The sequence below is a fragment of the Dreissena polymorpha genome, chromosome 2, assembly GCF_020536995.1.
Source record: "Dreissena polymorpha isolate Duluth1 chromosome 2, UMN_Dpol_1.0, whole genome shotgun sequence".
NCBI lineage: Eukaryota > Metazoa > Mollusca > Bivalvia > Myida > Dreissenidae > Dreissena > Dreissena polymorpha.
Window position 1 is genome coordinate 30,304,683 of NC_068356.1, and position 27,129 is coordinate 30,331,811.

The 27,129-nt window shown below is 34.4% G+C and overlaps 1 protein-coding gene across 3 annotated transcripts in view; it reads left to right on the forward strand.

Annotated features, from left to right (window-relative positions):
- LOC127866387 (serine/threonine-protein kinase 31-like) overlaps positions 1 to 27,129 on the forward strand; it is a 103,940-nt gene that overhangs the window by 394 nt on the left and 76,417 nt on the right. For 2 of the 3 annotated variants that reach the window (XM_052406878.1, XM_052406876.1), the window contains exons 2-5: positions 7,703 to 7,797; positions 8,145 to 8,255; positions 13,929 to 14,018; positions 16,101 to 16,147. In XM_052406878.1, coding sequence (XP_052262838.1) covers positions 7,703 to 7,797; positions 8,145 to 8,255; positions 13,929 to 14,018; positions 16,101 to 16,147 — 343 coding nt within the window. The remainder of the gene's footprint in view (positions 1 to 7,702; positions 7,798 to 8,144; positions 8,256 to 13,928; positions 14,019 to 16,100; positions 16,148 to 27,129) is intronic. The other variant, XM_052406877.1, reaches the window with a different exon arrangement.

Sequence of the window (27,129 nt, forward strand, 5' to 3'; positions counted from 1 at the left end):
GCCACAGAGGTAAATTACATTACAATCTTAACACTTTGTTCTTCAGGTATGATATTGTACGCTTTCCTCGTGATTTCCTCATAATGAGCGTCTGATATCAATAGTTTTATTTCTATTAAGAAAGAGACTCTCATAGCATACATGCCAGACGTACCGATCTTGGCGGGACAGTCAGGGGTTTTGCTGCCAATCGCCATTGTTGCAACTTGCCACAAATTTTTAAAAGTGGCCAGTGCTCCAGATAACGTGCGTAATGGCGAAAAAACTAATTAATTTTTTTAAAATAACGATTAAGATTTAAAATCTTTGCGTAAAGTTACGCATTGAAAAAATAAAGCACGAATTCGAAATTTTCGAACGTGCGTTAAACTTCCAGTAGCAAATTATATACGGTAAACATTTCATCCCGGTTCTGAATTGTCTAGGCGCTCAATAAAAACTAAAACTTTAAGTCAACGTCACTCGAGCGTTTGCTGTGAGGAAGAGCCACACCTAAGAACGGTCTTAGGCCAAACGGTCTGTTCTCCTAGTATTGCAGGCGAGTCATTACTGTTTATTGTATCGTTTTAATTACACTCATCGTAATTTTTATACACAAGTAATATACTGTATACCTATTCAAAATGTCATTGAAATTAAATGTTTAATATAGTTTTTTATATAAATTTAACGGCGACCAAAAGGCCATTATGACCTAAGCCGAAGGGTCAGTGACCGTTTTACATAAAAAATCAAAATGGCCGACCGAAGCGGTGTCCGATTACGGGAAAACAACAGTGCCCCAGATAATTATGTGGGAAATAGGGTTTTCACCCATTGATTTTAAAAAATAGTGTGATTTAGGTCTTGAAATAGGGTGAAATAAGTTACAAAAATTCATTCCTTAAAATCTTTGCTGCTTTCCCTGTTGAATAAAAGCCAATCTTGGTCGCTCCAATCAGATTCAGATTACTTCTGTTGAAGCTGCACACTTGTATTGATTTAATAAAACTGTAAACTATTATAATTAACTGTCATAAACTGATGTTTCATAACATCTTTAATTCTTGAAACTGTCCATAATATATACTTTAAACTTAAACAATAGATAACACGAATGATTTGTCACTTAGATGGCTCTTGCTTTCTTGGTTCAAAAAGTTTGCGATCGATTGATATTTTGGCGCATCAATTGCAGACGTCTTTCGACCTCTCTTAGACAATTTTCTTTCACATCGTTATAGAAACTGAAAGTACAGACGCTTTACATGTTTGTTGTAAATAATTTGGTCAGATACTGTAATAAACTATTAAATCTAGTCCAAAGAGCGTTTGAATAACTTTGACTGTTTTCCTGCTCCTTCATCCAGACGCTTGATGAATAAAAATGACGTCGCATTACGATAATAATTGCAAAGAGGATATACCGAAAATGAGCAAAGAATTTTAGATTGAAGCTATTGTATCGTATGCATCGAATTTTAGGAATTTGCGTAAAAGTCAAATTGGTTGCATTTTCAATACGCATGATATTGTATTTCTTTGCGTTTTTAAACATTTTAATAGGGTGAAGACGCAGATACGCAGCTTATCTGGGGCACTGAAGCAAGAAACGGAGAAGGAAAGCCAGGCTTTTCCAAGACTATAAACCAAAATGTTGAATTGTTGATTTGTGAAAAACAATGAATAAAATTTTTTTTGGTAATATATTGTTAAGAATTAATTTTATAAATAGGGGTTAAAATAAGAATTAATTTTTAAAATAGGGAGTAAATAAGAATTTGACCAAATTTTTATCTGGAGCTCTGAAAGTGGCGACAATTTTTTCTGACTGGCGAATTTCATTACTGACACTATAATTGTAGTCTGTTTTAATCTTTATAGCAAGAAATCTGGCCTGGTACATTACTGAAGCATATCAAGTCAACAATTATTACATATTGCGTACAAACAAGCTCTAGTTATCAGATCGCTAATTGCCCCTTTGTTCCAGATAGGAGTGACATCCTGTGAGAGATGATCTTAATGTAACAGCATTTGTTTTACGCTTGGTTGGGCATAAACACACTGTTGAAATCAAAATCAGCAAATATGTTTTTAATCTTCTGAAGTCTTTTGGAATGATTTTTTTTGCAATATAGAGATTTTTAATTCAAAATAACTATGAACATTTACAAATCAAGCATATTTTTGATTGCGGAAATACGGTTTCCTTTGCAAACAAGGTTAATCTACAGCATGGAAAAACGTAATATCTTTTTGGATTTGATTTCTGAATTTTAAAACACTGTCTGTCCTCAGGCTCAATCATGATGAAATTTAACATGAATAAGGACAGACAAGACTTAGTGTTATTTCAAAACATACAGATATGGTTTGGTAGGAGGATTTAGTGACATGCATGTCAAGTGTTATAAGTCCCCTACCGGTCAAACGCTCTGTGTGTCTGTCAGTCAGTCTGTCACACTTTTCTGGATCCTGCTATAACTTTAAAATTTCTTAATATTTTTCATGAAACTTGAAACATGGATAGATGGCAATATGGAGATTATGCATGTCATTTCATTTTGTTCCTACGTCAAAAATTCTGTTTGCTATGGCAACAAATAATTAAAAAAAAAATTCTGACAATGGTGGAGTTTCACCGGTAGGGGACCATATTGCTCGACAATAGTCTTGTTTATTTTGCTAGATTGCATCGAAAGCCTAAGGCTTATTTAAACACTCTTGCATCCATTTCCTGGGACTAGAACCAGTACTTGGTGTATATGGAGGAGATCTAAAGAGCACTCCCACAGTGGGGATCAAACCCATGACCTCCCGGTTGCTAGGTGGACACCACATCCACTGCGCCACGGGGACCTGACAAAACCAATTACATGTCATAATTATTCTATACTTATTGTTAACAAAACATCAGAGAATAATTTAAATGGCTGTCATTACTTAATATATAATGTCCATTTATGTGACTTAATCTTAGTGATTTTCAAACATATACTGATAAACTCGAAAAGTTACCAATTTCTTAGCTCGACTATTATATATGAAATATATGTAGTGCAGCTATCCTACTCATTCCGGGGTCGGCGTGACCGTCTGTGTCACCGTTAGCGTCGGCGTTAGCGTGCAAATGTGAAAGTTTTCGTACTACCCCAATTATTTTCATTGTCCCTTGACATATTGCTTTCATATTTTGCATACTTGTTTACCAACATGACCCCAACCTATAAACAAGAGCAGACAACTCTTATCAAGCATTTTGTCATAATTATGGCCCCTTTTCCACTTAGAATATGCAGCAAATGTTAAGTTTTCGTACTACCCCATTTATTTTCATTGTCCCTTGACATATTGCTTTGATATTTTGCATACTTGTTTACCAACATCAGGGTTCGCCAAAACTTGAAAAATCTGTCAGTCATTCGGACTGACAGACTTGAAATTTTAGTCAGTCCGAATCAGTTTCTGTCAGTCCCACTGTCCGACTAAACTATAACAGCAAAATACAACAAAAGAGAGTACCTTTTAGATGTTTATTGGTTTTGATCACATTAAAATACAATAAAAACATGTCCAAAGTCGATATAATTAAACAATTATTATATTAATAATAAACCACATATAAACCAAAGGTATTCTTTTTAGACTTCTTTTTGTCAAACTGTTTTTTAGCCTGCACAGCTCTACAAATCCGTGTTCTTGAAAAGTTAGGGTGACATCCAATCAAGTTTGACTTTATTACACACACCCATTCACACTACTTTGGATGACTTCAATTTCTGTTTATTAGCCAATTTCACAAGTTCTAAAACAACACCTATTGTTAAAATATTTTCTCTTAGCTGAGGTTGATTTCCAGGTTCAATTAAATGAATGTCTTTCACACCTATTTCTTGATAGAAAGGCCCATGATAATTACCACCATCCATTCTTGTTGTCTGAAATAACACAAAACATACATGTATTGCTACAAAGTATCAACAACAAATCAAAACATAAATATCCCTACGTCCGAATTTTTTAAATATCCGAAATATAGTACATCGGGTGAAAAATCTAATTTTGATTTAAAAAATTGTTGGTGTGTAAATTAAAATATATCCTTCCCATAACAATATAATAATGAAACTATTTAACAGAAATGCTCACAAATGCCTGTTGAAACAAGTTTTCATGTGGTTTTTGTTGTGGAGAAATTAAATGGAACAAACAAAATGGCGGACGCACTTGGTTGCTTTTTTAAACAAAGACCGTTGATTTTGAACTTGCATTTATAGTCAATTCTAATCCAACTTTAAACATCAAAACATCAAAATGAAGGTAAGAAAAAAAGGATTTTGACAGAAGTTGAACAAAAAGCATTTACCTTCTATTTATCCAATAGCATATTATACACTTTGAGTGATCTTTTTGAAACCATTTTTCATCCGATTGTGTCGGTCAGTCGGACCGATTATCTTAAATCACTTGTCGGTCCTGAGAAAAATTTGCCGGTCAGGACCGGCGGACCGACGGTTTTGGCGAACCCTGAACATCACCCAACCTATAAACAAGAGCAGACAACTCTATCAAGCATTTTGTCATAATTATTGCACCTTTTATACTTAGAATATGCATATTATTGATAAATCTATGTTAAAGTTTGCGTACTACCCCAAATATTTCCTATATCCTTTTACATATTGCTTTTATATGTTGCATACTTGTTTACCAACATGACCCCAACCTATAAACAAGAGCAGACCACTGTATCAAGCATTTTGACATAATTATGGTCCCTTTTACACTTAGATAATTGAACATTTTGCTTAAATTGCCATAACTTCTTTATTTATGATCACATGTAATTATTACTTTGACAAAACAACACTTAACCTGAATACCACAATGGATTCCACCCAAACAATACCCCACGCCCCTACCAGAATCCCTCCCCCCCCAACCCCCCCCCCCATTTTTTTTTAAACATCATCTTATAAATTACCACACCCCCACATTATACCCCCCTCTCACCCTCCTACCCCCCCCCCCTATGTCCCCACCCCACCCCCTTATTTTTTTTTGAACATCTAATAAATTACCACACCCCACATTATACCCCCCTCTCACCCCCCCCCCCCCCCACACCCCCCCCCCAAACAAAAATATTTTTTTTAAACATCTTATAAATTACCACACCCCACATTATACCCCCTCCACCCCACACCCCCTAACCACCCACCCACCCCCCACCCCCCAATTTTATTTTTTTTTAAACGTCATCTTATAAATTACCACACCCCACATTATACCCCCCTCTCACCCTCCTACCCCCCTAAAAAAATTTTTTTTTCCTTTTTTTATTTTTGAAAGATCGTCCTATAAATTATTGAATATGAACTAATTTCCCCATGATGGCTTACGTTATACTGTCAAGCACTCGAATAGTCGAGCGCGCTGTCCTCTTACAGATCTTGTTTAAAAAGCTAGTCCCGTAGGTTTCCACATATAGCGCGCAGTGTTTTACCTCCAAAATTCAAATTAAAAAGCTGTTGCGCGCTATACATTGATACAACGCTATGCTGGCTGCTAAATTGGTAAAAAAATATGTTGTGTAATCGTAAATAATAAAAATGGCCGCCATGTTTTTTTCCAGAAAACTACCACCCTATAATCAGGGCTCGCGCTGTCGTTCCCCACTTGAGCCATTTGCGAAAATATTGAGAATTTGGCTCACGAAAAATCCGATTTGTGAAAATGCTAAAATCTCGTAAAATTTCATTGAAAACAGCCGCCATTTTAACCCGAAACTGGTTTTCTATATTTTTCTCTTTGTTTCAATGAAAGTATTCGCAATTTGACCAGTGAACGAAAACCGGTCTGCACCTGTATCGAGACATTGCTTGACCTTATTGTTATTGAAGTGCACATGGTAGCTAGCCAATCAAAACTGAGCTCGCTTACACATGAAATGACGTTGTCGAATGAAACGTAAAAATGGGTGGAGCTATGAATACACAGTTAAAATTGTCATCTGCAAACAAAATAGCGGCCGGTCGCAAATGTTGTATTATAAGATTAAAAATGAAAATAAGCGTGACAATAGATTAATTATGTCCAAGCTATCTATCGATCTAAATTAAAGTGTGATAATTAAATAATTAGTTCTATGTCGTTGATGTTACAACTTTCTGCCGATTTTCGATTGAAATGAAAAGGTGATAATAATTTAATTTGATTTATTTACAAACTATGCTTAATAACAGCGGCGTATTTTAATCAAAGGAAAACGTGAAAAACACGCACGGTTTAATTTAAGTATAGTATTGTCGAAACAACAAGAAGTCGCTACTGGTAGATATGAATGCGGTAGAAGAAGTTTTGGTCGAAAATAAATTAGTTTGAATAAACTTGCGGAAATTTCTTTGTTTGTGTTTTTACATTTCTTTACTGATGAATTCCGATGGGGATTGTTGTCGACAGTCCGGAGAGCAGGCAAGGGTAGGTGCGAACGAGGTCTTTTTTACGGGTACCGGTAGGTCTGAAAGGGGGTCATTTTGCACTTCGTAATTGGCAGATGATATTGAGTAATATGTGCCACGACTTGTTAAAGGGGCCTTTTCACAGATTTTGGCATTTTTTAACTTATTCATTAAATGCTTTATATTGATAATTGTAAACATTGGATCGTAAAAGCTCCAGTAAAAAATCAAGAATAAAATTAAAAAAAGGAAAAGAACATTGCCCGGAGCAGGTTTCGAACCAGTGACCCCTGGAGTCCTGCCAGAGTCCTGAAGTAAAAACGCTTTAGCCTACTGAGCTATTCCGCCAAGTACACATACTTGACGTATTTTATACCTTATATAAGCAATCTTCGTAGTTTCACAAAATTTAACGACAAAAACAGAGCTCTCCAAATTATTTAATCGTTTCGCGTTGCAACGCTTTATAATTTTTAGTTTTTAAATCGTCAAAAGATGCATATAATGGCTATATTAGACCATGGTAAATGTTCAGTATTACTGTTTCCTCACAAATATCATAACTAAAACGAAAATTTGCGAATCTGAAACAACTTTTTTCAATTTTGTCAATTTACCAAAAGGTGGAAAAATCCCTTTAAGACCCTAATTGACATTTGAGACACTAATTGACACTTGAGAACAGGAAGATATGCAATTGCATTTTGTGTGTATAAATATTGAACGTTCAACAGTGGTGTACCTCAACAACTGTATCTCTGTCTCCCATGCGACACTCAAACTTACCGGTAATGCCCATGCTTTCCCCGAGGAAAAATCACACTATGTACACTAATTCTTATTTTCTCACGTTTTTCACGAAATGCACGTGAACTGTTAATCTTTTGCTAGAAACTTGCACAATTGTCAGAAAAGTATAGTGCTATGCAACCCATGCTCCTAATCATAATGACGCTTCTTATTTTGAACGCTTAATTAAGCTTTCCAATGCCCCGGATTATTGGATTGTGCAAAAGTAAAATGGCGGCCATTTTCGGTCCAATTTGGTGGTTTAATTGTCTTTAAATATTTTTATCTCCATTTTTGCATTTAAAAAACAGCCTGCGCGCTATACACGGGAGCGCGCTATACATGGAAACCTACGGTAGTTGCACGGACTGTTACCATTTTTTTTAAAGCTAGTTTAAAGCTATCACTTATTTTGCAGACCGCAATTGCATTTAAATTAGGTATGTTAGCATTCTAAATACTTCTTTCAGAGAAATATTGGAAAACTGTTCACACCATTCGGTGAGATTGCCGGGATAATTGTGAAAGAATCGAGCAAAGTGAAGGGACCATACAACAAGTTTGCGTATGTGTTGACTGAATCAATACTTTGACTTCATGAATTTGCATTACAGAACAGAACAGATTAGTTAATTAGACTTAAACATAAAAAGCTCATAGTCATTACAACAGTATGCTACAAACGTCTTCATTTCTTGCTGCAGATATGACAATAAAAAATACTATTTGCAAAAGCTTAACTCTTTTGGTGTAAGATACATTTTATTTAAGATTTTCTAATAATAATTACATAATCTTTTAGTTGTAAACATAAAAGACATAATTATTTTCATGGAAGCCATAAAATTGATTTATTGTTATTGTAATAAACTTTTCTGTCTTCCTCCTGCAGATTTTCATCCATTATTGTAGGTTTGTGAAGTTTCTATGTTTACCGGACGCTGAAAGGGCAGTTAAAGAGATGGACCGTAAAAAGGTGGAAGGCTCCGAAATTGTTGTGAAGCTCTCAGAAGACCGTAGAGGGTATTTATAGATTTTAGCCGTGTTCTGGGAAAACTGCTTAATACATGTGTGTAAGTTTCGTCCCTGATTAGCCTGTGCAGTCCCAGGGGTTTTTCTGCCTATTTTGGGAAAAGGAGTCTGTCCAAATTGGGAATTTTTATCGACAAAATTGTCCATTTTGGGAATTTTCGAGTCGATGAAACGGTCAATTTGGGAATTTTATCATGCTTAAATAAGTAAGTTGTTTTACAAAAAAACAAACATGTTTTATTTGTTATTTTGTCTTCAAAAACAAACACTGGTAACAGGTAAGTCACACAAGTCACAGCATGATTTTTCTTTGCTTTCTTACAATAACATTAGACAGAAATTAGCAACACATACAAATAAAATTTTATTATTTCCAATTGGATTCTTCCACTCATAGCCACAATAGGCAAGCCAGTTACATTTAACAAAACATTTATTTTACTGCTACATTATTAATTTATTTAACGACTATATCATTCTACCTGATACTTCACAGCTCATTACATTAGCACCATCAAATCCAACAAATCTACACCGCCGTATGTCGATCCCTTTTCCAATGCAACACTGCTGTAGTACTTATCGTTATGGGAAGCCATGCTTGAAAATAAGCGTCTACAGATTTGGACTAGAATGTGTATTGTGCGGCTCTATATACTTGTTATAATGCGGAACAGTTCGAACCTTATCGCTGTCAATATTGGCAGATGCATCCGGCAAATACACCTGCTAAAATCTGAGTCGCTAAAGGCTTAATTACGTCGCGGATGAAGGGAAGTCACTCTTTCGATATAAATTATGTTTACTTTTAACGATTTTGAAAGAATTTTTTTTGGAATTGGGAAATATGTAATCAAAATTCGATTGGGAACGGGTCCGTTTGCTTTGGGAATGCCTCCGTTGTCCGGAGGCGCAGACAGTGCAGAAAAACCCCTGAGTCCGCACATCAGGGAAGCATTTACTATCTATACAGGATTGTCAGTCTTCAGGTCTGACTGGTCAGACTTTCTGTATGTCCTTAGTTTATTCTGTCAGACCAAAATAATTCATGAATTTGAAAAGATGAGAGAAAAAGTATAACATTAAAAATAGAGAAATATTGTTTTATCATCATTTATATTTAAATCATAATGTTTGTAGTAGAACAATATTTTGTCAACCTTCATTTCCTCAGCCTGAAAATCACGGTATGGTATCTTTTTAAAAGGAGAATGTAGTCCTCAATGTGCTCAGGTTCTTTTTTAGCTCATCTATTTTTTGAAAAAAAAAGAGCTATTGTCATCACCTTGGCATCGGCGTACGGTTAAGTTTGCGTTTAGGTACACTTTTCTCAATAAGTATCAATGCTATTGCATTCAAACTTAGTACATTTACTTACTATCATGAGGGGACTGGGCAGGCAAAGTTAGATAATTCTGGCTTGCATTTTGACAGAATGATGTGCTTTTTTATACTTAGAAAATTGAAAATTTTGGTTAAGTTTTGTGTTTTGGTCCATTTTGTTCCTTAAGTATTAAAGCTATTGCTTTCATACTTGCAACACTTACTAACTATCATAAGGGGACTGTGCTGGCAAAGTTATGTAACTCTGACTGGCATTTTGACAGAATTATGTGTCCTTTTTATACTTAGAAAATTGAAAATTTGGTTAAGTTTTGTGGTTAGGTCCACTTTTTTCCTAAAGTATCAAAGCCATTGCTTTCATACTTGCAACACTTACAAACTATCGTAAGGGGACTGTGCAGGCAAATTTATGTAACTCTGACTGGCATTTTGACGGAATTATGGGCCCTTTATACTTGAAAATTTGGTTAAGTTTTGTGTTTTGGTCCACTTTACTCCTAAAGTATCATAGATATTGCTTTCATACTTGGAACACTCGCAAACTATCATAAGGGGACAGTAAAGGACAAGTTGCATAACTCTGGTTGTCATTTTTAGGGAATTATGGCCCTTTTTTGACTTAGTAACTTTGAATAAATGGTTAAATTTTGTGTTTAGATTCACTTTACTTGTAAAGTATCAAGGCTATTGCTTTTAAACTTTAAATACTTTCATGCTATCATGAGGGTACTGTACCTGGCAAGTTGAATTTTACCTTGACCTTTGAATGACCTTGACTCTTAAGGTCAAATTATTAAATTTTGCTAAAATTGCCATAACTTCTTTATTTATGATTAGATTTGATACTTTGACAAAACAACTCTTACCTGACAAGACAAGACAAGACAATTTATTTTGTAAATAAAGGCCACCGGCCCAAAATACAATATACAGACATGTCGTATTTTACATGCATGAGTTGTGAATAGTTTTATGTTTAAACTTTTCGCATGACATACCACAATTGACTCCGTCCAAACCATCCCCAAAGCCCCATCCCCCCCAGAATCACCCCTCAATCCCCCCATTATTTTTTTTTTAATTAAAGATCATCTAATAAATCACCACCACACCCCCACACTATACCCCCCACCCCCACCCCCAAAAAATAATTTTTATGCCCCCGGTAGGGTGGCATATAGCAGTTGAATTGTCCGTCAGTATGTCAGTCAGTCTGTCTGTCAGTCCGAAAAAAACTTTAACATTGGCCATAATTTTTTCACTTTTTAAGATGGCAACTTGATATTTGGCATGCATGTGTATCTCATGGAGCTGCACATTTTGAGTGGTGAAAGGTCAAGGTCATCCTTCAAGGTCAAAGGTCAAATTTATGGTGTCTGTCCGTCCGAAAACTTTAACATTGGCCCTAACTTTTTCAATATTGAAGAGAGCAACTTTATATTTGGCATGCATGTGTATCTCCTGGAGCTAAACATTTTGAGTGGTGAAAGGTGAAGGTGAAGGTCATCCTTCAAGGTCAAATGTAAAATATATGGCGTCTGTCCGTCCAAAAACTTTAACATTGGCCATAACTTTTTTAATATTGATGATAGCAACTTGATATTTGGCATGCATGTGTATCACATGAAGCTGCACTTTTTGAGTGGTGGAAGTTCAAGGTCAAGGTCATCCTTCAAGGATAAATCAATTCAAAGTGGTGTTCTCATGAAGCTGCACATTTTTAGTGGTGGAAGTTCAAGGTCATCCTTTAAGGTCAAAGGTAAAAAAACAAATAAAAAATTTCAAAGCGGCATAATCATGAAGCTGAACATTTTGAGTGGTGGAAGTTCAAGGTCAAGGTCATTCTTCAAGGTCATCCTTCAAGGTCAAAGGTCGAAAAAAAAATCAAAGCGGCGTTATCATGAAGCTGCACATTTTTAGTGGTATAGGTTCAAGGTCAAGGTCATCCTTCAAGGTCAAGGTCATCCTTCAAGGTCAAAGGTCAAACAAAATTTTAAAAATCAAAGGGGCCTTATCATGAAGCTGCACATTTTGAGTGGTGGAAGTTCAAGGTCAAGGTCATCCTTCAAGGTAAAAAAAATAATTAAAAGAATTTCAAAGCGGTGTTCTCATGAAGCTGCACATTTTGAGTGGTGGAAGTTCAAGGTCAAGGTCATCCTTCAAGGTCAAAGGTAAAAAAATAAATAAAAAGATTCATCCTTTGTGATTGAAATTGAGATAGGTCCCTTCACCTTTAAAAAGAAAAATAGATGAGCGGTCTGCACCCGCAAGGCGGTGCTCTTGTTCTGTCCAGGCTTGGGCTTCTTTATGCTAAGAAAAGAAAAGATTAAATGCGCTATACATTTGCTTTAAAATTATAAAACAAATTTTAATTACCTGAAACAATTGTTTTTTCATTTTTTAAGTTTAAGTGGTAAGATATCCCCCATAATCAGGGATAGTATTTTTTCGGTTTTGTCGGTGTTGGACCGATTTAGGCCATGAAAGACCGATTGAAAATCCCAAACCGTCTGTCCAATTCTGTTTGCTAAAATTCCCATGTCATGAAATTGATTGCGAGTTACATACACAGTGCACATTCTAACACACCCTAATTACATTCTTATCTCGATTAGGTATGATAAACCAATTGCTGCAGTTTCTAAACAGGTCAGGACCGGTTTATTGCATGTCAGACCAAGAATCAAAAACTTGTGAACAGCGGATTAAAGACGCTTCGGAAATTAATGAGGGTGGTCGAAAACTTTGCAAACTGTAAAAATCGCAAAACAATTTTATGAGACTTAAGCCCTGTGATGTACATATCGATCGATTATCGTTGTAATTGTGTGTCTATTGATAGTTAGCATTGTTAATGTGAGGACCACCTTCATGAATGGCAAAATATATTATAACAAAAAAATTCATGATTTCGGATGTAATTTTTTAAATACTTTTTCCCCATTTAAATCCAGACCTATTGATTTTGCTGTTAAATATGATCCTTGCCCATAATGAATGTAGTCTTATTTTTATGCCCCGGATTGAATTGGCCTTTGTGTCATTGTATGTGTCTGTCTGTCTGTCTGTCTGTCATTCTGTCCCAAAACTTAAACCTTGGTCATAACTTTGCAATATTGAAGATAGCAACTTGATATTTGACATGCATGTGTATTTCATGGAGCTGCAAATTTTGAGTGGTGAAAGGTCAAGATCAAGGTCATCCTTCAAAGTCAGAGGTCAAATATATGATTTCAAAGCGGCGCAGTAGGGGACATTGTGTTTCTGACAAACAACAGGCCTTTTCCGCTCTCTTTTGGGATAAACACCACACTGGAATTTTGGGAATTCTGCGTCGAGAAAAACCTCATTTTGGGAAAAAATTAATCGCAAAACTGGCTCAAATGGGAAAAATAATCGCATGTAAATAGTGTTTCTTATATTTCAAAGAAGCCGTTAACTGGTAAATAACAGCTATTTTGATAACATATTATTAAAATTTTACAAAATATTATGAACATGTGTGATTAGTGCAGTTTTTTTATCTGATTTTGGGGAAAGGGCCTGGCCTTTTTTAAGGGGGAAAAATCGCGCTAAACGCTGGATTTTTGGGGGAAATAAGGAAAGTCTTAAATAATCAATTTAAAATATTTTAAAGTTTTTAAAACAAATTCAAGGCAACAGATAATTTAATTATGCAATATTTTTCTATTTTCTGCACTGGATCAGGTTAACTTAAATATTCAAAGGTTTAAAAAAAAAAAAAATTCGATTGGGAAAAAAACAAACAGATTTGCATTGGGAATGGGGCCGATATTCAGACCCGTGGCATACGGCAGAAAAGGCCTGAAAACATCTCTTGTTTAAGTTTACATGACTAGATCAATCCCACCCTGTACTAGACAGATCCTGCATGTCATTGTACCAGATTCTGGAGTAAAAAGACAATTATCTGCCTTTCTACCATGACTAAACAAATTTACGAGGTGAACACTTATCCTCGTATTTATACAAATTGCTAGTGGGCTTTTGAAAAATTGTCGTCTGCGTACTGTTTGTGATATTTTGTCTTTGAGGTATTTAAATATTTCCCCATAATGGATACAATTTACTTAAAAGAACAACAATGAAAACAAACTTATCTGGAAAAAAACATTGCCGCTACACTCTGTGGGTCTTAGTTTATAATTTATCCCCAGTTGTTGTTTTGTTTTCTGTAAAAAGGGGCCAATTAAGCTCGGTCAAATGAAGGTCAAAAATGTACTATACCTGGCTTGACACAACTAGTGACAAGTTACGAATATTCAGGAAACCACCAATAAAGTTATTTGTTGACTTCAGGAAGAAAAATCTGCATCAAACAAAAGTAGATAATCCTGTTTTTGGCCAAGATGATTTTGGACCAATCAAGGTCACTGTGACCTTAAATCAGTGAGTACAATCTCATTTCTCTTTGGGAAAAGTGCATTTGTTCTATAAATACTTTGAATTTCATGGTAGGTGGTCCCCATTCCGGACAGGTGGGTTCCCTGGGGGCACTCCTTTTTTCCCTCACAGCATAAGATCACACCAAATTGCAGTAATTTTTCAAAAATTCCTGTCAACTTTTGTGAGTTTTGTAAGTTCATTAGGTAGAGTGCTGGGACACACTCCTGGCCTTCATGATGGCCTCTGGAAGGACCTAATAAACTTATGAAAACACATGGGAAACCTGAAAATCAGACTTTACGGGCCGATGAGTTAAGAATTCTGATACGCCCTAAAATGTTTGTCGCACATGTCTGTACGTACAATAAAGTTTCTGGAAGTCTGCACTTAGGCTAAGATGAACATTTTTAAATGTAAAAAATTGGAGCTAAGTCATTTTATAGTCAATCTTGTTTAAGAGACCACTCAGGGAAGCAAAAGTGGTCTAAAAAATGGTCTTTAAAGAAAGATCAGAATGGAAGAATGCAGGCCTTCCATTTTAAATCCATGTAGGATTGTCTCCTTTTGCCAAAATGATTTCAACATTTGTTATGTTAATACATGGTACGAAAATGTGCCTATTTGTTTATGTTTACTTTAAAAATCTTGTCAAAATTACAACAGAGGGGTAATCATGTCAAGATGGTGACGTTCATGCAGAGGCAGGTATTTTTAGCCGTTTTATACCCTTTATTACTTGTATTAATCGTTTAAATGTCGCTCACTTTCCAGCCATATCAGCAAGAAAGTTACTAGTGTTTATTTCGTGTCGATTTTTGCTTTTTATCTCGACTTTACTCGCTGCGAAATATCTTGGCGCGATGACCTTATTAAAGCTCCACTAAGAACATTTGCGGGAGTTAAGTCAAGATATAAAGTGAATTTCAATACGAAATACACACTAATTACATGCTTACTGATATGGCTGGAAAGTGAGCGCCATTTAAACATTAAACAAAAGAAATAAAGGGTATAAAACAGTGAAAAATAACTGTCTCTGCATGGACGTCACCATCTTGACTTGCACGTGAATACCCCCTCTGTACAAGAAAATGGGGAAAGTAAAATCATTGTCACTATCAAATTTGTAGACCAATTCTGTGACACGCCTATCTTGTTCAACATTTAAATTCTACTAAACTATCCAGATATAAGTGTACTTAAAAATATCATTACCTTGCACATTGATAACTAGTAATAATCCAACAAGACACTGTTTTTAGGAAATTTACATGAAGTTGGTATATGGTAACTACACAGCGAAATAAGTCAAGATACATTTATTCATGTTCAGTTATTCGGCTTTTCAAACACTATGCAGACTAAATTTCATTGCAAATAAAGCTTTTGACTAAATTATTTATGACATGCATTTATTTGTAAAGCGAATGTATTTTCAGTTTCTATCACAATGCGTAATAAAAATTTCTAAGTGAAGTGAAAAGACTTCCACAATTGTTTCCCCTAGTTTTGAGTCGATCACAAACTTTTGTCAACCAAGAAGGCAAAAGCCAATATGTGTCGAATCATTAGTGTTAACAATTTTGTTAGAACCTGTATACAGCAGTTGAAAGTAGCGAGTTAACATTTTAAAACATAACAGAAAAAATCTGTCAAAAGTGGAAAAAGTCATATCCCTGGTAAGAAATTCTTGATGTTGATGGGACAGAAAAAAATTGATATGTTCATGCTGCCTAAGGTTGCCATGATTGAGTTAACAATTTTTACATTAAAGATGTCAGTTAACGTCAGTTTTTTTAAGTTTATGTTATTGACATTTTCATGATGTCAGTAAACATCAGTTAATTTAAGTTAATCAAGACAGTTAACAGTTTTACTGAATAAATATAAGTGTGCCGCTTCAACAGTAGTAAAGCAGCAATTATTTTGAGGTATGAATTTTTGTAACTTATTATTTCACCGTATTTTAAGACTGAAATCTCCCTATTTTTCAAAAGCAATTGGTGAATTTTTTTTATCTCGGGCACTGATTTAACTGAAGTAAAAGATGCTGAAAATGCAATGGGAGATGTGAATCTGTTTCAGGAAACCTGATGACAGACCCAAGAGAGGCTACAAGTCACCAGATACAGGTAGGAGCAGCCCGAGGGTTTGGCGCAAAACTATTGTAACTATGATTTTTTCTCAAAACCACTTTCCACTAAAATTGTACATATTTTCATATCCTGCATCCATAAAAAAAATATCACAGTTATATAATTAACATGTACAATTTTATAGTGATCCTGCAAAAATGTTGTATCTAAAATATGTAAAGAATGTAGTGCAACACTATTGTATTTCAAGATACATTAGTGTTGCAATAACATATTTGAATCCAAACAAAAAGTCATATTGCAATACTATGGTATCTATAGATACAATAGTGTTGCACATATATACTCAGTAGTTATATATTTTCCTTTTTATTGCAACACTATTGTTACTCAAGATACAATAGTTTTGCAAATTAATTTGCATGTATTTTCATATAAATATATTTTGTGCAAAACTATTGTAACTTGAGTTACAATAGTAATGAACCAAGTTTTACTGCATTTCCAATATATTTTCAGTGTAAATAACATTACCGATGTTTGAATTTACACAGGTACATAAGTTTAAGTATGGCATTTCTGACTATGATAAATAACATTTTGATGTTTTAATGTATACAGGTACATAAGGCTAGGTATGGTATTTCTGACTATAATAAATTACATTATTAGGATGTTTGAATTTACACGGGTACATTAGTCGAGGAATGGTATTCCTGACTGTGGTAGAAAACATTAAGAATGTTTGAATTTACACGAGTACATTATTCAAGGTATGGTAAATCTGACTGTGGTAAATAACATTAAGAATGTTTAAATTTACACAGGTACATAAGTCAAGGTATGGTATTTCTTACTATGATAAATAACATTAAGGATGTTTGAATTTACATAAGTCACGGTATGGTACTCCTGACTATGATAAATAGCATTTAGGATGTTTGAATTTACACGGGTACTTTAGTCAAGGTATGGTATTTCTGACCATATGATTAATAACATTTAGGATGTTTGAATTAACACAGGTACATTAGTCAAGGTATAGTATTTCTGACAATGATAAATAACATTTAGGATGTTTGAATTTGCACGTGTACACTAGTCAAGGTATGGTATTCCGGACTATGGTAAATAATATTTAGGATGTTTGAAATTACACAGGAACATTATTGAAGGTAGAGTATTTCTGACTGTAGTAAATAGCATTAAGGATGTTTGAATTTACACGGGTACATCTGAGTATGATAAATAACATTTAAGATGTTTGAATTTACACCGGTACATTAGTCAAGGTATGGAATTTCTGATTGTGGTATAAATAACTAGGGATACGAGAGGTTACAAATATAATTAACTGGTTAATCTTTTTCAGTAACCGGTCATTAACCGGTTACCGAAACGCCTTATGTAGTTTAAATAATTTTTAGTACGTAAAAAATGTCATACAGCTCGAACCACTCCGTAGAAACAAAAGTTATTTCAAATTTGAAATCGCTTGTGTTGATAACATGCCAGTTTGATAATAAAATGTACTATACAAATTATTTTCATAATTTTGTAAATGTATGCTATATATTTTTTTATTTTTCCTGTGTAAATGCATAGGAGTAAAAAATTAAAGAACTACACAATGTTCATTTTTATGTTTTATTAACTTATTTTTGGTTGGGCCGCTTATATTACGTTTGCGTCGTTTCGTTCACAAAAATGGCGTATTCCTTTGTTCGTTCTGTTATAATATTTAAAACTCAAATTGCCTTAATATAGAAATGTTTTTTTCCTTTCAATGCGACGTAAAGTGGGCTATGTGTGTTCAACGAATCCGCAACTCTTCTTATTCGATAATTGCATACAATGTATTTTGTTGTTTGCATTTTAGCGTTTGTAGACGAAGCTGTATCGTTTGATTTTCATTTTACAATAAAAAATGTGCATAAAATAAAGGACACAAAAGCAAATTAAATTAATTTTGAACGAAATGTATGTTGAATATTTAATATAATCAGTACATTTATTAAATAGCGATGTAACTAAGTATAATGATCTTGAATACTGATAGTTACGTATGTTAGTAAACGTACCATAGCGCACAAATTTTACGCAATTACACGAATACAAAATTTAATGGGTTTATTTTTAAAATATTTCTATTTGATGTTTAATAATTTAATTAGTTCATAATTTGCTTTCTAAAATAAAACTTGCATCGGACAGTAATGGTCGTATTGTTGGACGTACATTATCACAATGATATTAATTTTTAACTCGTAAAGATTGTAACTACGAATGCAATTCTTCATAAAATTGTTACTTATAAACACGGTATTTTCGCGAGCAATCAGTGTTGGATATTGGTTAACAAAACATCAAAATAAGCCGTCCAAAGTCTCAACTGTTTTTTATTGCGAGTTCAATAAACGTGGCAATTACGTCTTCGCTAATACCGGTAGATCCCACTCACCGCAGTTCGCTAGTTAAATTTTAGCGAGTCAAAAGACTAATAGTATCAGTTATCAAAACGTACCCCCTATTTGTTATCACAAAGGTATTGATTAATTGCTTTATTACTTTGTTGACATGTTATTTATTACCGGCAATGGTGCGGCCTGTTGTTCTTACAAGTCGCCAGCGCAAGTTGGCAGTATGCCACACGAAAAAAGTAAACAAGTACGAATTATTCCATGAAAAAAGCAACATAATCAAATATTTTTTTCTAGGTTAACCTTTTCCGAAAATGTAAACGATTAACTGGTCGTTTCAGAAGGTTAACCGGTTAGCCGGTTTACTTCTTGCATCCCTATAAATAACATTAAGGATGTTTGAATTTACACGGGTATATTAGTCAAGGTATGGTATTCCTGACTATGATAAATAACATTTAGGATGTTTGAATGTAAACGGGTACATTCGTCAAGGTATAGTATATCTGACTATGATATAACATTAAGGATATTTGAATTTACACAGGACATATTAGCCAAGGTATGGTATATCTGACTATTATAAATAACATACAGGATGTTTGAATTTACAAGGGTACATTGGTCAATGTATGGTATTTCTGACTATGATAAGTAACATTTAAGATGTTTAAATTTACATGGGTACATGAGTAAACGTATAGTATTGCTGGCTATGATAAATTACATTTAGGATTTTTGAATTTACACGGGTACATTAGTCAACGTATGGTATTGCTGACTATGATAAATAACATTTAGGATGTTTGAATTTACACCGGTACATTTGTCAAAGTATGGTTTTCCTGACTATGATAAATTACATTAAGGATGCTTGAATTTTAACACCGGTACATTTGTTAAGGTATGGTACTCCTGACTATGATAAATAGCATTTAGGATGTTTGAATTTACACGGGTACATCAGTCAAGGTGTGGTATTCCAGACTATAATAGTAAATAACATTAAGGATGTTTGAACTTACACAGGTACATTAGTCAAGGTGTGGTACTCCTGACAATGATAAATAGCATTTAGGATAATTTTACACAGGAACATCAGTCAAGGTATGGTACATTATTTAAGGTATGGTATTTCTGGCTGTGGTAAATAGCATTTAGGATGTTTGCATTTACACAGGTTTATAAAGCAAGGCATGGTATATCTGACTATGATAAATAACATTTAGGATGTTTACATTTACACCGGTACATAAGTCAAGGTATGGTATTTCTGATTATGGTACATAACATTTAGGATGTTTGAATTTACACTTGTAAATTAGTCAAGGTATGGTATTCCTGACTTTGATAAATAACATTAAGGATGTTTGAATTTAAACGGGTACATTAGTCAAGGTATGGTATATCTGACTATGATAAATAACATTTAGAATGTAAGAATTTACACGGGTACATTAGTAAAGGTATCATGGCATTCCTTACAGTGGTAGATAACATTTAGAATGTTTCAATTAACACGGGTTTATTTGTCAAGGTATGGTATATCTGACTATGATAAATAACATTTGGGATGTTTGAGTTTACACGGGTACATCTGAGTCAAGGTATGGAATATCTGACTATAAATAAAAACATTTCGGATGTTTGAATTTACACTGGTACATTAGTCAAGTTACGGTATTTCTGAGTATGGTAACTAACATTTAGGATATTTTAATCACATGGGTACATTAGTCAAGGTATGGTATTCCTGACTATGATAAATAGCATTTAGGATGTTTGAATTTACACGGGTACATCAGTCAAGGTATGATATTTCAGACTATGGTAAATAACATTAAGGATGTTTGAATTTACACAGGTACATATTAAGTCAAGGTGTTGTATATCTGACTATGAAAAATAACACTCAGGATGTTTGAATTTAAACGGATACATTATTCAAGGTATGGCATATTTGACTATGATAAATAACATTTTGATGATTGAATTTACAAGGGTACATTAGTCAAGGTATGATATTTCTGACTATGATGAATAACATTAAGGATGTTTGAGTTTACACGGTCGGGTACATCAGTCAATGTATGGTATTGCTGACTATGATAAATAACATTTAGTACAATTAAGTTAAATGTACACGGGTATTGGTGTTTTATCAGTACCGATATGGTTTCATGAGTTAAATCTGATGCAACGACCAAGAAATTCAAAGGAGGATTCTGTTGAATCAAATTGAAATGGGAAAAAGACAGAGACCTCATAAGGGGCCTTTTCACAGATTTTGGCATGTATTGAAGATTGTCATTAAATGCTTTATATTGATAATTGTAAACATTGGATCAACAAAGCTCCAGTAAAACAAGAATGAAATAAAAAAAGAAGAAAAAAAACAGTAACCCTCAGCTGAGCTGGAATCACTGACCCCTGGAGTCCTGGAGTAAACGTCTACCGCTAAGACCACTCGGCCATCTGTGCTTATACAATGATTGATGTATTTGATATTTTATATACCGTAAGCAATCCTCGTAGATTAACAAAATATAAAAACAACAACAGAACTCTCCAAATTATTCATTTGTTTTCTGTTGCAACACTTTATAATTTCAGGTTTTTAAATTGTCAAAAGATGCATAATGGATAATTTAGAGCATCGTAATTGTTCCGAATTTTACTGTTTCCTCACCAAATATCATAACTATAACGAAAATTTGCAAATCTGAAACAACTTTTTTTTATTTTTTCAATTTACCAAAACGTGAAAAAGGCACATTTAATGCTTTGCAAAGCTCATGCCATTCCATTGGTGTCCAACATACATTCTTCTTTCTCCTCCTTTATGAAAATTTTGTATGAAAGTTACTGATGAAGTAATGTTTGGATGTTAGCATTAAGTATCATTTTAATGTTTTGGATTTTTTGTTTTGTTTGTTTATAATGAAGTTATGGACCTAAACATTAGAAATATAGGAATAGTGTGTAATTATAACAATACATGTTTTAATTGCATAATGCAGACTTTTAATTCACATATCAATTGCCAATTATTTCACAAGTTCTGCAATTAAATGACTGTCTTTATACATTATTTGATTATAACTATGGCATTTTAGTATAATGGCATACAATGGGAATTAAACAAATCTTTGCTAAATAAAAAAAAATAAGATTAAGGAAATAACATATTTCAATTTTATATTAAAGGTACTTAAGGTAAATCTACTTTTGTAAATATTAAAGATACCTATCATATCAAGACTTAAGTGTTTATTTTCACTTGCAACTGTTATGTGGCATTGTATCAATGATTATTGATATTATTATCATAATACACTCATTTAAATTTGTTTATTTTGATGGAATGTTATTTTGTAAGATACCAGTCTTGTCAGTTGTAAGTACCTGGCCAGTCATGGTGTGCATTTTCTACTGTAACAGTTGAAATGAAACCAACCGTCCATCGAAGTATACTTAATTTAATGTCATTAAAAGATTTCTTCCCTTCTTTATAATTACATTATAAAATTAAGGTTATAAACAAAAGGACATGTCCATTAAAAATCTTCCTTTATAGTTACAATATTTCTTGGATATGTCAAAACCATCAATTTTAGATAAAAACTTAGTGCAAAAGTAATGTATCTTTAGATACAATAGTTTTGCACCAAATTATATTGGCTAAAAAGGAATAAATTTTAACGCAACAGTATTGTATCTTGATATTAATCAAATACATTTAAATGAATCAATATTTAAACAAATTGTTAACTGTTATGTTTAAATACAGTTATTTACTACAAGTTTTAGCCTGGTTTTTATCAGGAAGTGAAAATTAGGGAAACAAGGATGTTTTTTTGATCTCCTGTAAAATTCTAAAAATGTGAGTTACAATAGTTTTGCGCCAAACCCTCGAGCCTCACTTATTGACATTATGAATCTTACATGATATCATGAAAAACACGAGTCCCAGTATGTATTGTGGTGACTTGTAAAAAAAAAGCTGTTTTTTAAATTGTATGGGAAAGTTGTGCCTTTCTTAGACTGAAACATTTTAAATTTAAAAGTAGAATCTGCCTTGAAAGCAAGAAAATGTACCTTAATTGTTTGCATACGAGATACGAGTGTGTATAAGTCGCACCTATAAATGAGATCCAAACGGATTAAAAGTTGTCTACTAAAAATAACTACTTTGTTCACTGATACCAAAGATGTTTGTTGTGAAAACTGCATCACGTACTATGCACCAACTAGCATTTAAACATTGATGTTGAAAATCAACTGGTGTAGACAATTTAGGACATTCTTTCTCATAATGTTCTAGCCCTTAGAACGACTGATGGCTGAAAATTTCTAGAAATTCTTTTTTTCCATTTTTTTTCCAATTGCAACTTGAAGAGACTTGATTGTTTTGTTGTAATGTAGGTAGCAATCTGTAGAACTGTAATACAAATAAAATAACCAAGTACATGTATATATTGCCTGACCATATGTTGATAAGTCTCAAAGTCAGCACATTTAAACATCCAAATTTATGCCTATTAGGCCTAAAAATAAAACATGTTTGTTTCAGGTTACGGGCTCAAAAAAAATGAGGGTCGGTAAGAGGGATTTTTTTTGTAGGATCTGATAAAAACTGGTGGCAAAGAAAGAAATATGATTTTAGACCGAAATGATTACTTTGTCATTTGAAATGGTTCAATAAATTTGGGTAAAGGAACCTTTAACCTGTATAAACCAGCCATTGCTAGCTTCAAGACTCCCAACAACAATAATTATGAATGCTCCTGAGGAGCAAATGCTTAACTCTTCCAGTGCTGGAACCGGATTTTAAAGACCTTTGCAAACAGTTTGGATCCAGATGAGACGCCACAGAACGTGGCGTCTCATCAGGATCCAAACTGTTTGCTATTCTGATAGTATTCTTTGAAAAAAATCAAAGAAAATGCTAATTTAAGAAATTCAGCAGACAACATTTTAGCAGATGACAAATTTCCCACCATGCAAAGGGTTAATTTAAAAATACTTAGAAATGATGTCATGACTTGGTGTCTGACACAAACAGGGTTTCTGATTATCTGATATTTAAAGCAGTGATTCATTTTGAAATCTACATCGATGAGGCCCTGGGACTCGCATATTTTGAAACAATGGGTGCAAACTGAAAACAATGGGTCTCAGATTGTGTCTTTGTAAATTGGTTACAAATAATCTACTTAACATGATACACCTTAGCCAGGGGCTCTTTTATGCAATTTTACAGCTAAAAACAGAAATAGGTTTATAGCAAGTAAAATCTTTATTTGTTTTACTTTTAATAACAAACAGTGAAACATATAACATCTTAAACAGAGAACTTTTAACATCTTTTACAATTTTGACTGACTAGACTTTTAATAAATTGGATGACTAGTTTATAATTTTTTGGTCAAAGTAAGCCCTTTCAAACAGTGTGACAAGATACAATTTCTCCTTTGGTCAAAAGGTTTACAACTTCAATACAGATTTAGTGTAACAACACTTGTACTGTATTTAAGGTGTATAGCCTTCTCGCCTTGTTTTTTCTCCAAACAGGGAGAGCTTTTTTCACAAATTCATTCCGGGAAAAATTGCACAACTTCACTCTCATGAGTTTGTCTTGTTTCCCTACAGTAAACCTGTTCCTGAATTCGGTCAAGACCTTATTCTGTATAGAAAAATCCCTCTCACATCCTGCTGTCTGTGTTGTTATATGTACTAACATTCTACGTAACATAAGGCGGAATACTGTACGATCTGTATCACTATTATGTATGTACCGTATAAAAATAAAAGATGCTATTTATTTCAGAACTTGCAAATTTTAATTGTCACTTTAGAAAAAACAACACTGCCCAATAAATCCAGAAAAGTATAATAACATCGCTTTACTATATAAATAATAACTGTCTGCACTCACAACAGATGAACGCAAACTGTGTTTTCCGCCGTTTATTCTTAATATTTAAACCACATGGTTTACATCGAGGCTGCGTTATCGATAAATATCTACACAGCGACTTTAAATTGTTGAGGATCAATTTCGAAAACCCTTTTCGGTCGCATTTTCTTTGTTTACCATCCGGGACAGCCAATTAATCGTCCAACGAACTTTTAATAAAACGCCGTAACTGATTGGATAATTGATATATTTCAACCAATCAAAATACGCGTACTACATTCCCACTGTAGTAATGTGACTTCTGTTCTACTTTTCAAAACGGTGTTGATATAATATTATGTTTTGCTTATATCCATGAATCGTACTCGGTATCATGTACAACTTTGACGATGTTGAAAATCGGAGTTTTTAAACAATGAGTCCCGAGAACTCACATGTTTGAGAATGATGCATCCCTAGAAAAAAGCGTGCGTCTGGCACGTGGGACGCACGGCAAAATGAATCACTGTTTAAAGGACTTTAAGACAATATCAAATGTTATCACATCTAAGTTTTACTTGGCTATTGATGCAATATGAAGTAAAAAAGTTGCTGAATGTCAGACCATTTTATCGCAACACAGTCTATTTATTATACCCCCATTACCATTGGTAATAGGGGCTATATAGTAGTCACTTTGTCGATCTGTCTGTCTGTCTGTCCCGAAATTTCACCAGATCTTCACCAAACTTGGTCAGGAGTTGTATCTAGATAATGTCTAGGTCATATTTGAATATGGGTCATGCCGGGTCAAAAACTAGGTCACTTAGTGCGTTTTTAACCGAAAGTTTGTCTGGACCATAACTATTTCATTTGTTGTTAGATTTTAAAATGACTTGGTACATTTGTTCACCATCATTAGAAGGAGTGTCGCGCAAAAGAATTACGTTGATATCTCCAAGGTTAAGGTCACACTTTGAGTTTAAAGGTCAAATGCTTGCCCGAGCCATAACTTTGTCGATTATTGTGGGACTTTAAAATCATTTGCACATGTGTTCACCATCATTGGACGGTGTGTCGCGCAAAAGAATTACGTTGATATCTCCAAGGTCAAGGTCACACTTTGAGTTCAAAGGTCAAAAATGGCCATAAATAAGCTTGTCCGAGCCATAACTATGTTGTTCATTGTGAGATTTTAAAATCATTGACACACTTGTTCACCATCATTGGACGGTGTGTCGCGCGAAAGAATTACGTCAATATCTCCAAGGTCAAGGTCACACTTTGAGTTCAATGGTCAAAAATGGCCATAAATGAGCTTGTCCAGGCCATAACTATGTAGTTCATAGTGAGATTTTAAAATCATTTGGCACAATTGTTCACCATAATTGGACTGTGTGTCGCGCGAAAGAATTACGTTGATATCTCCAAGGTCACACTTCGAGTTCAAATGTCAAAAATGGCCATAAATGAGCTTGTCCGGGCATAACTATGTTGTTCATTGTGAGATTTTAATGTCATAAATACTGACCTGTTATCGTATGCTTATACTTTCCAAGGGGAAATAACTAATCCGGAATTTTAACTGGGAATCCGCCACCTCAATACCGTAATACAGGCCAGGTTAAACATAGTGCAATGCATCCTAGCCAAAAATCGGTAACCAACCCTCAATATTCTTTCCGGATCAACCAGGTGTATACGTGTCTTTTACGGCTCTGAATTAAAATATTGTTTTTCACTTGGTTGATTGGGGTTTTGAATAGATAAATTGTGTTATTTATCTTTTTATTTCTCATTCGGATTAATTTGTGTGGATTTAATGGATTTTGTTTCATTTGTAAAAGGTAAGCCATGCTTGTTTTTATCGAACAATGGTTTATTTCTACCATGCTGGGTGTTTTCAGGCGCGAACGACCACGTGCAAAACGTGCTCTTCTAATACATTGCTAGAACGTGCAAAGCATGTTCTTCTAATGTGTTACGAGATCATGCAAAGCGTGTTCTTCTATTGACAGATTGTTTATCATTTGCCATTGTGTGCAATAATGATTTTAACGTTCCGTATGACAATCTAATTGATCGTCATTTTATTTTTCATCTGTTTTGAATTAAACTTTTGTTTAATTTTTGATCTACGGCAGTATTATTATAATTTTCATTATGGTCAAATAATGATTTTATGTGCCGTATGATAATCTGGTCTGTGACCAGTTTATGGTTGAATATGCTTTGCTCTTGTTTTTCATATATTCGACTACATGATGGTCGCAGAAACAAGAGTGGATAAATACCCGGTGACTTCGCAGATCATGGATGATAGTTGCAGTATCAGTCATCGGGTATCGGGCACGATCGCGACCGTACTATGCTAAGTCTCTTAGACAGTCGGTCAACATCAGACCATATGGCGACACCCGTCAGCCGGTCTTTGCCCGATGGCATTGGTCAAGGACATCGACCAATGCCGGACCATTTGGCATCCGCCATACGGTCATTATCCGGTGACAACACTGGTCATGATATGACCGGTACATCACCGGGGACATTGATCACGGACCATTGATCGACGTCTGACCGGCCGGTCCGGTCACCGGTCATGTCACCGGTCCGGTCCGGTCATTGATCACCGGTCCGGTCACCGGTCATGTCACTGGTCCGGTCATGTCACCGGTCCGGTCATTGATCACCGGTCCGGT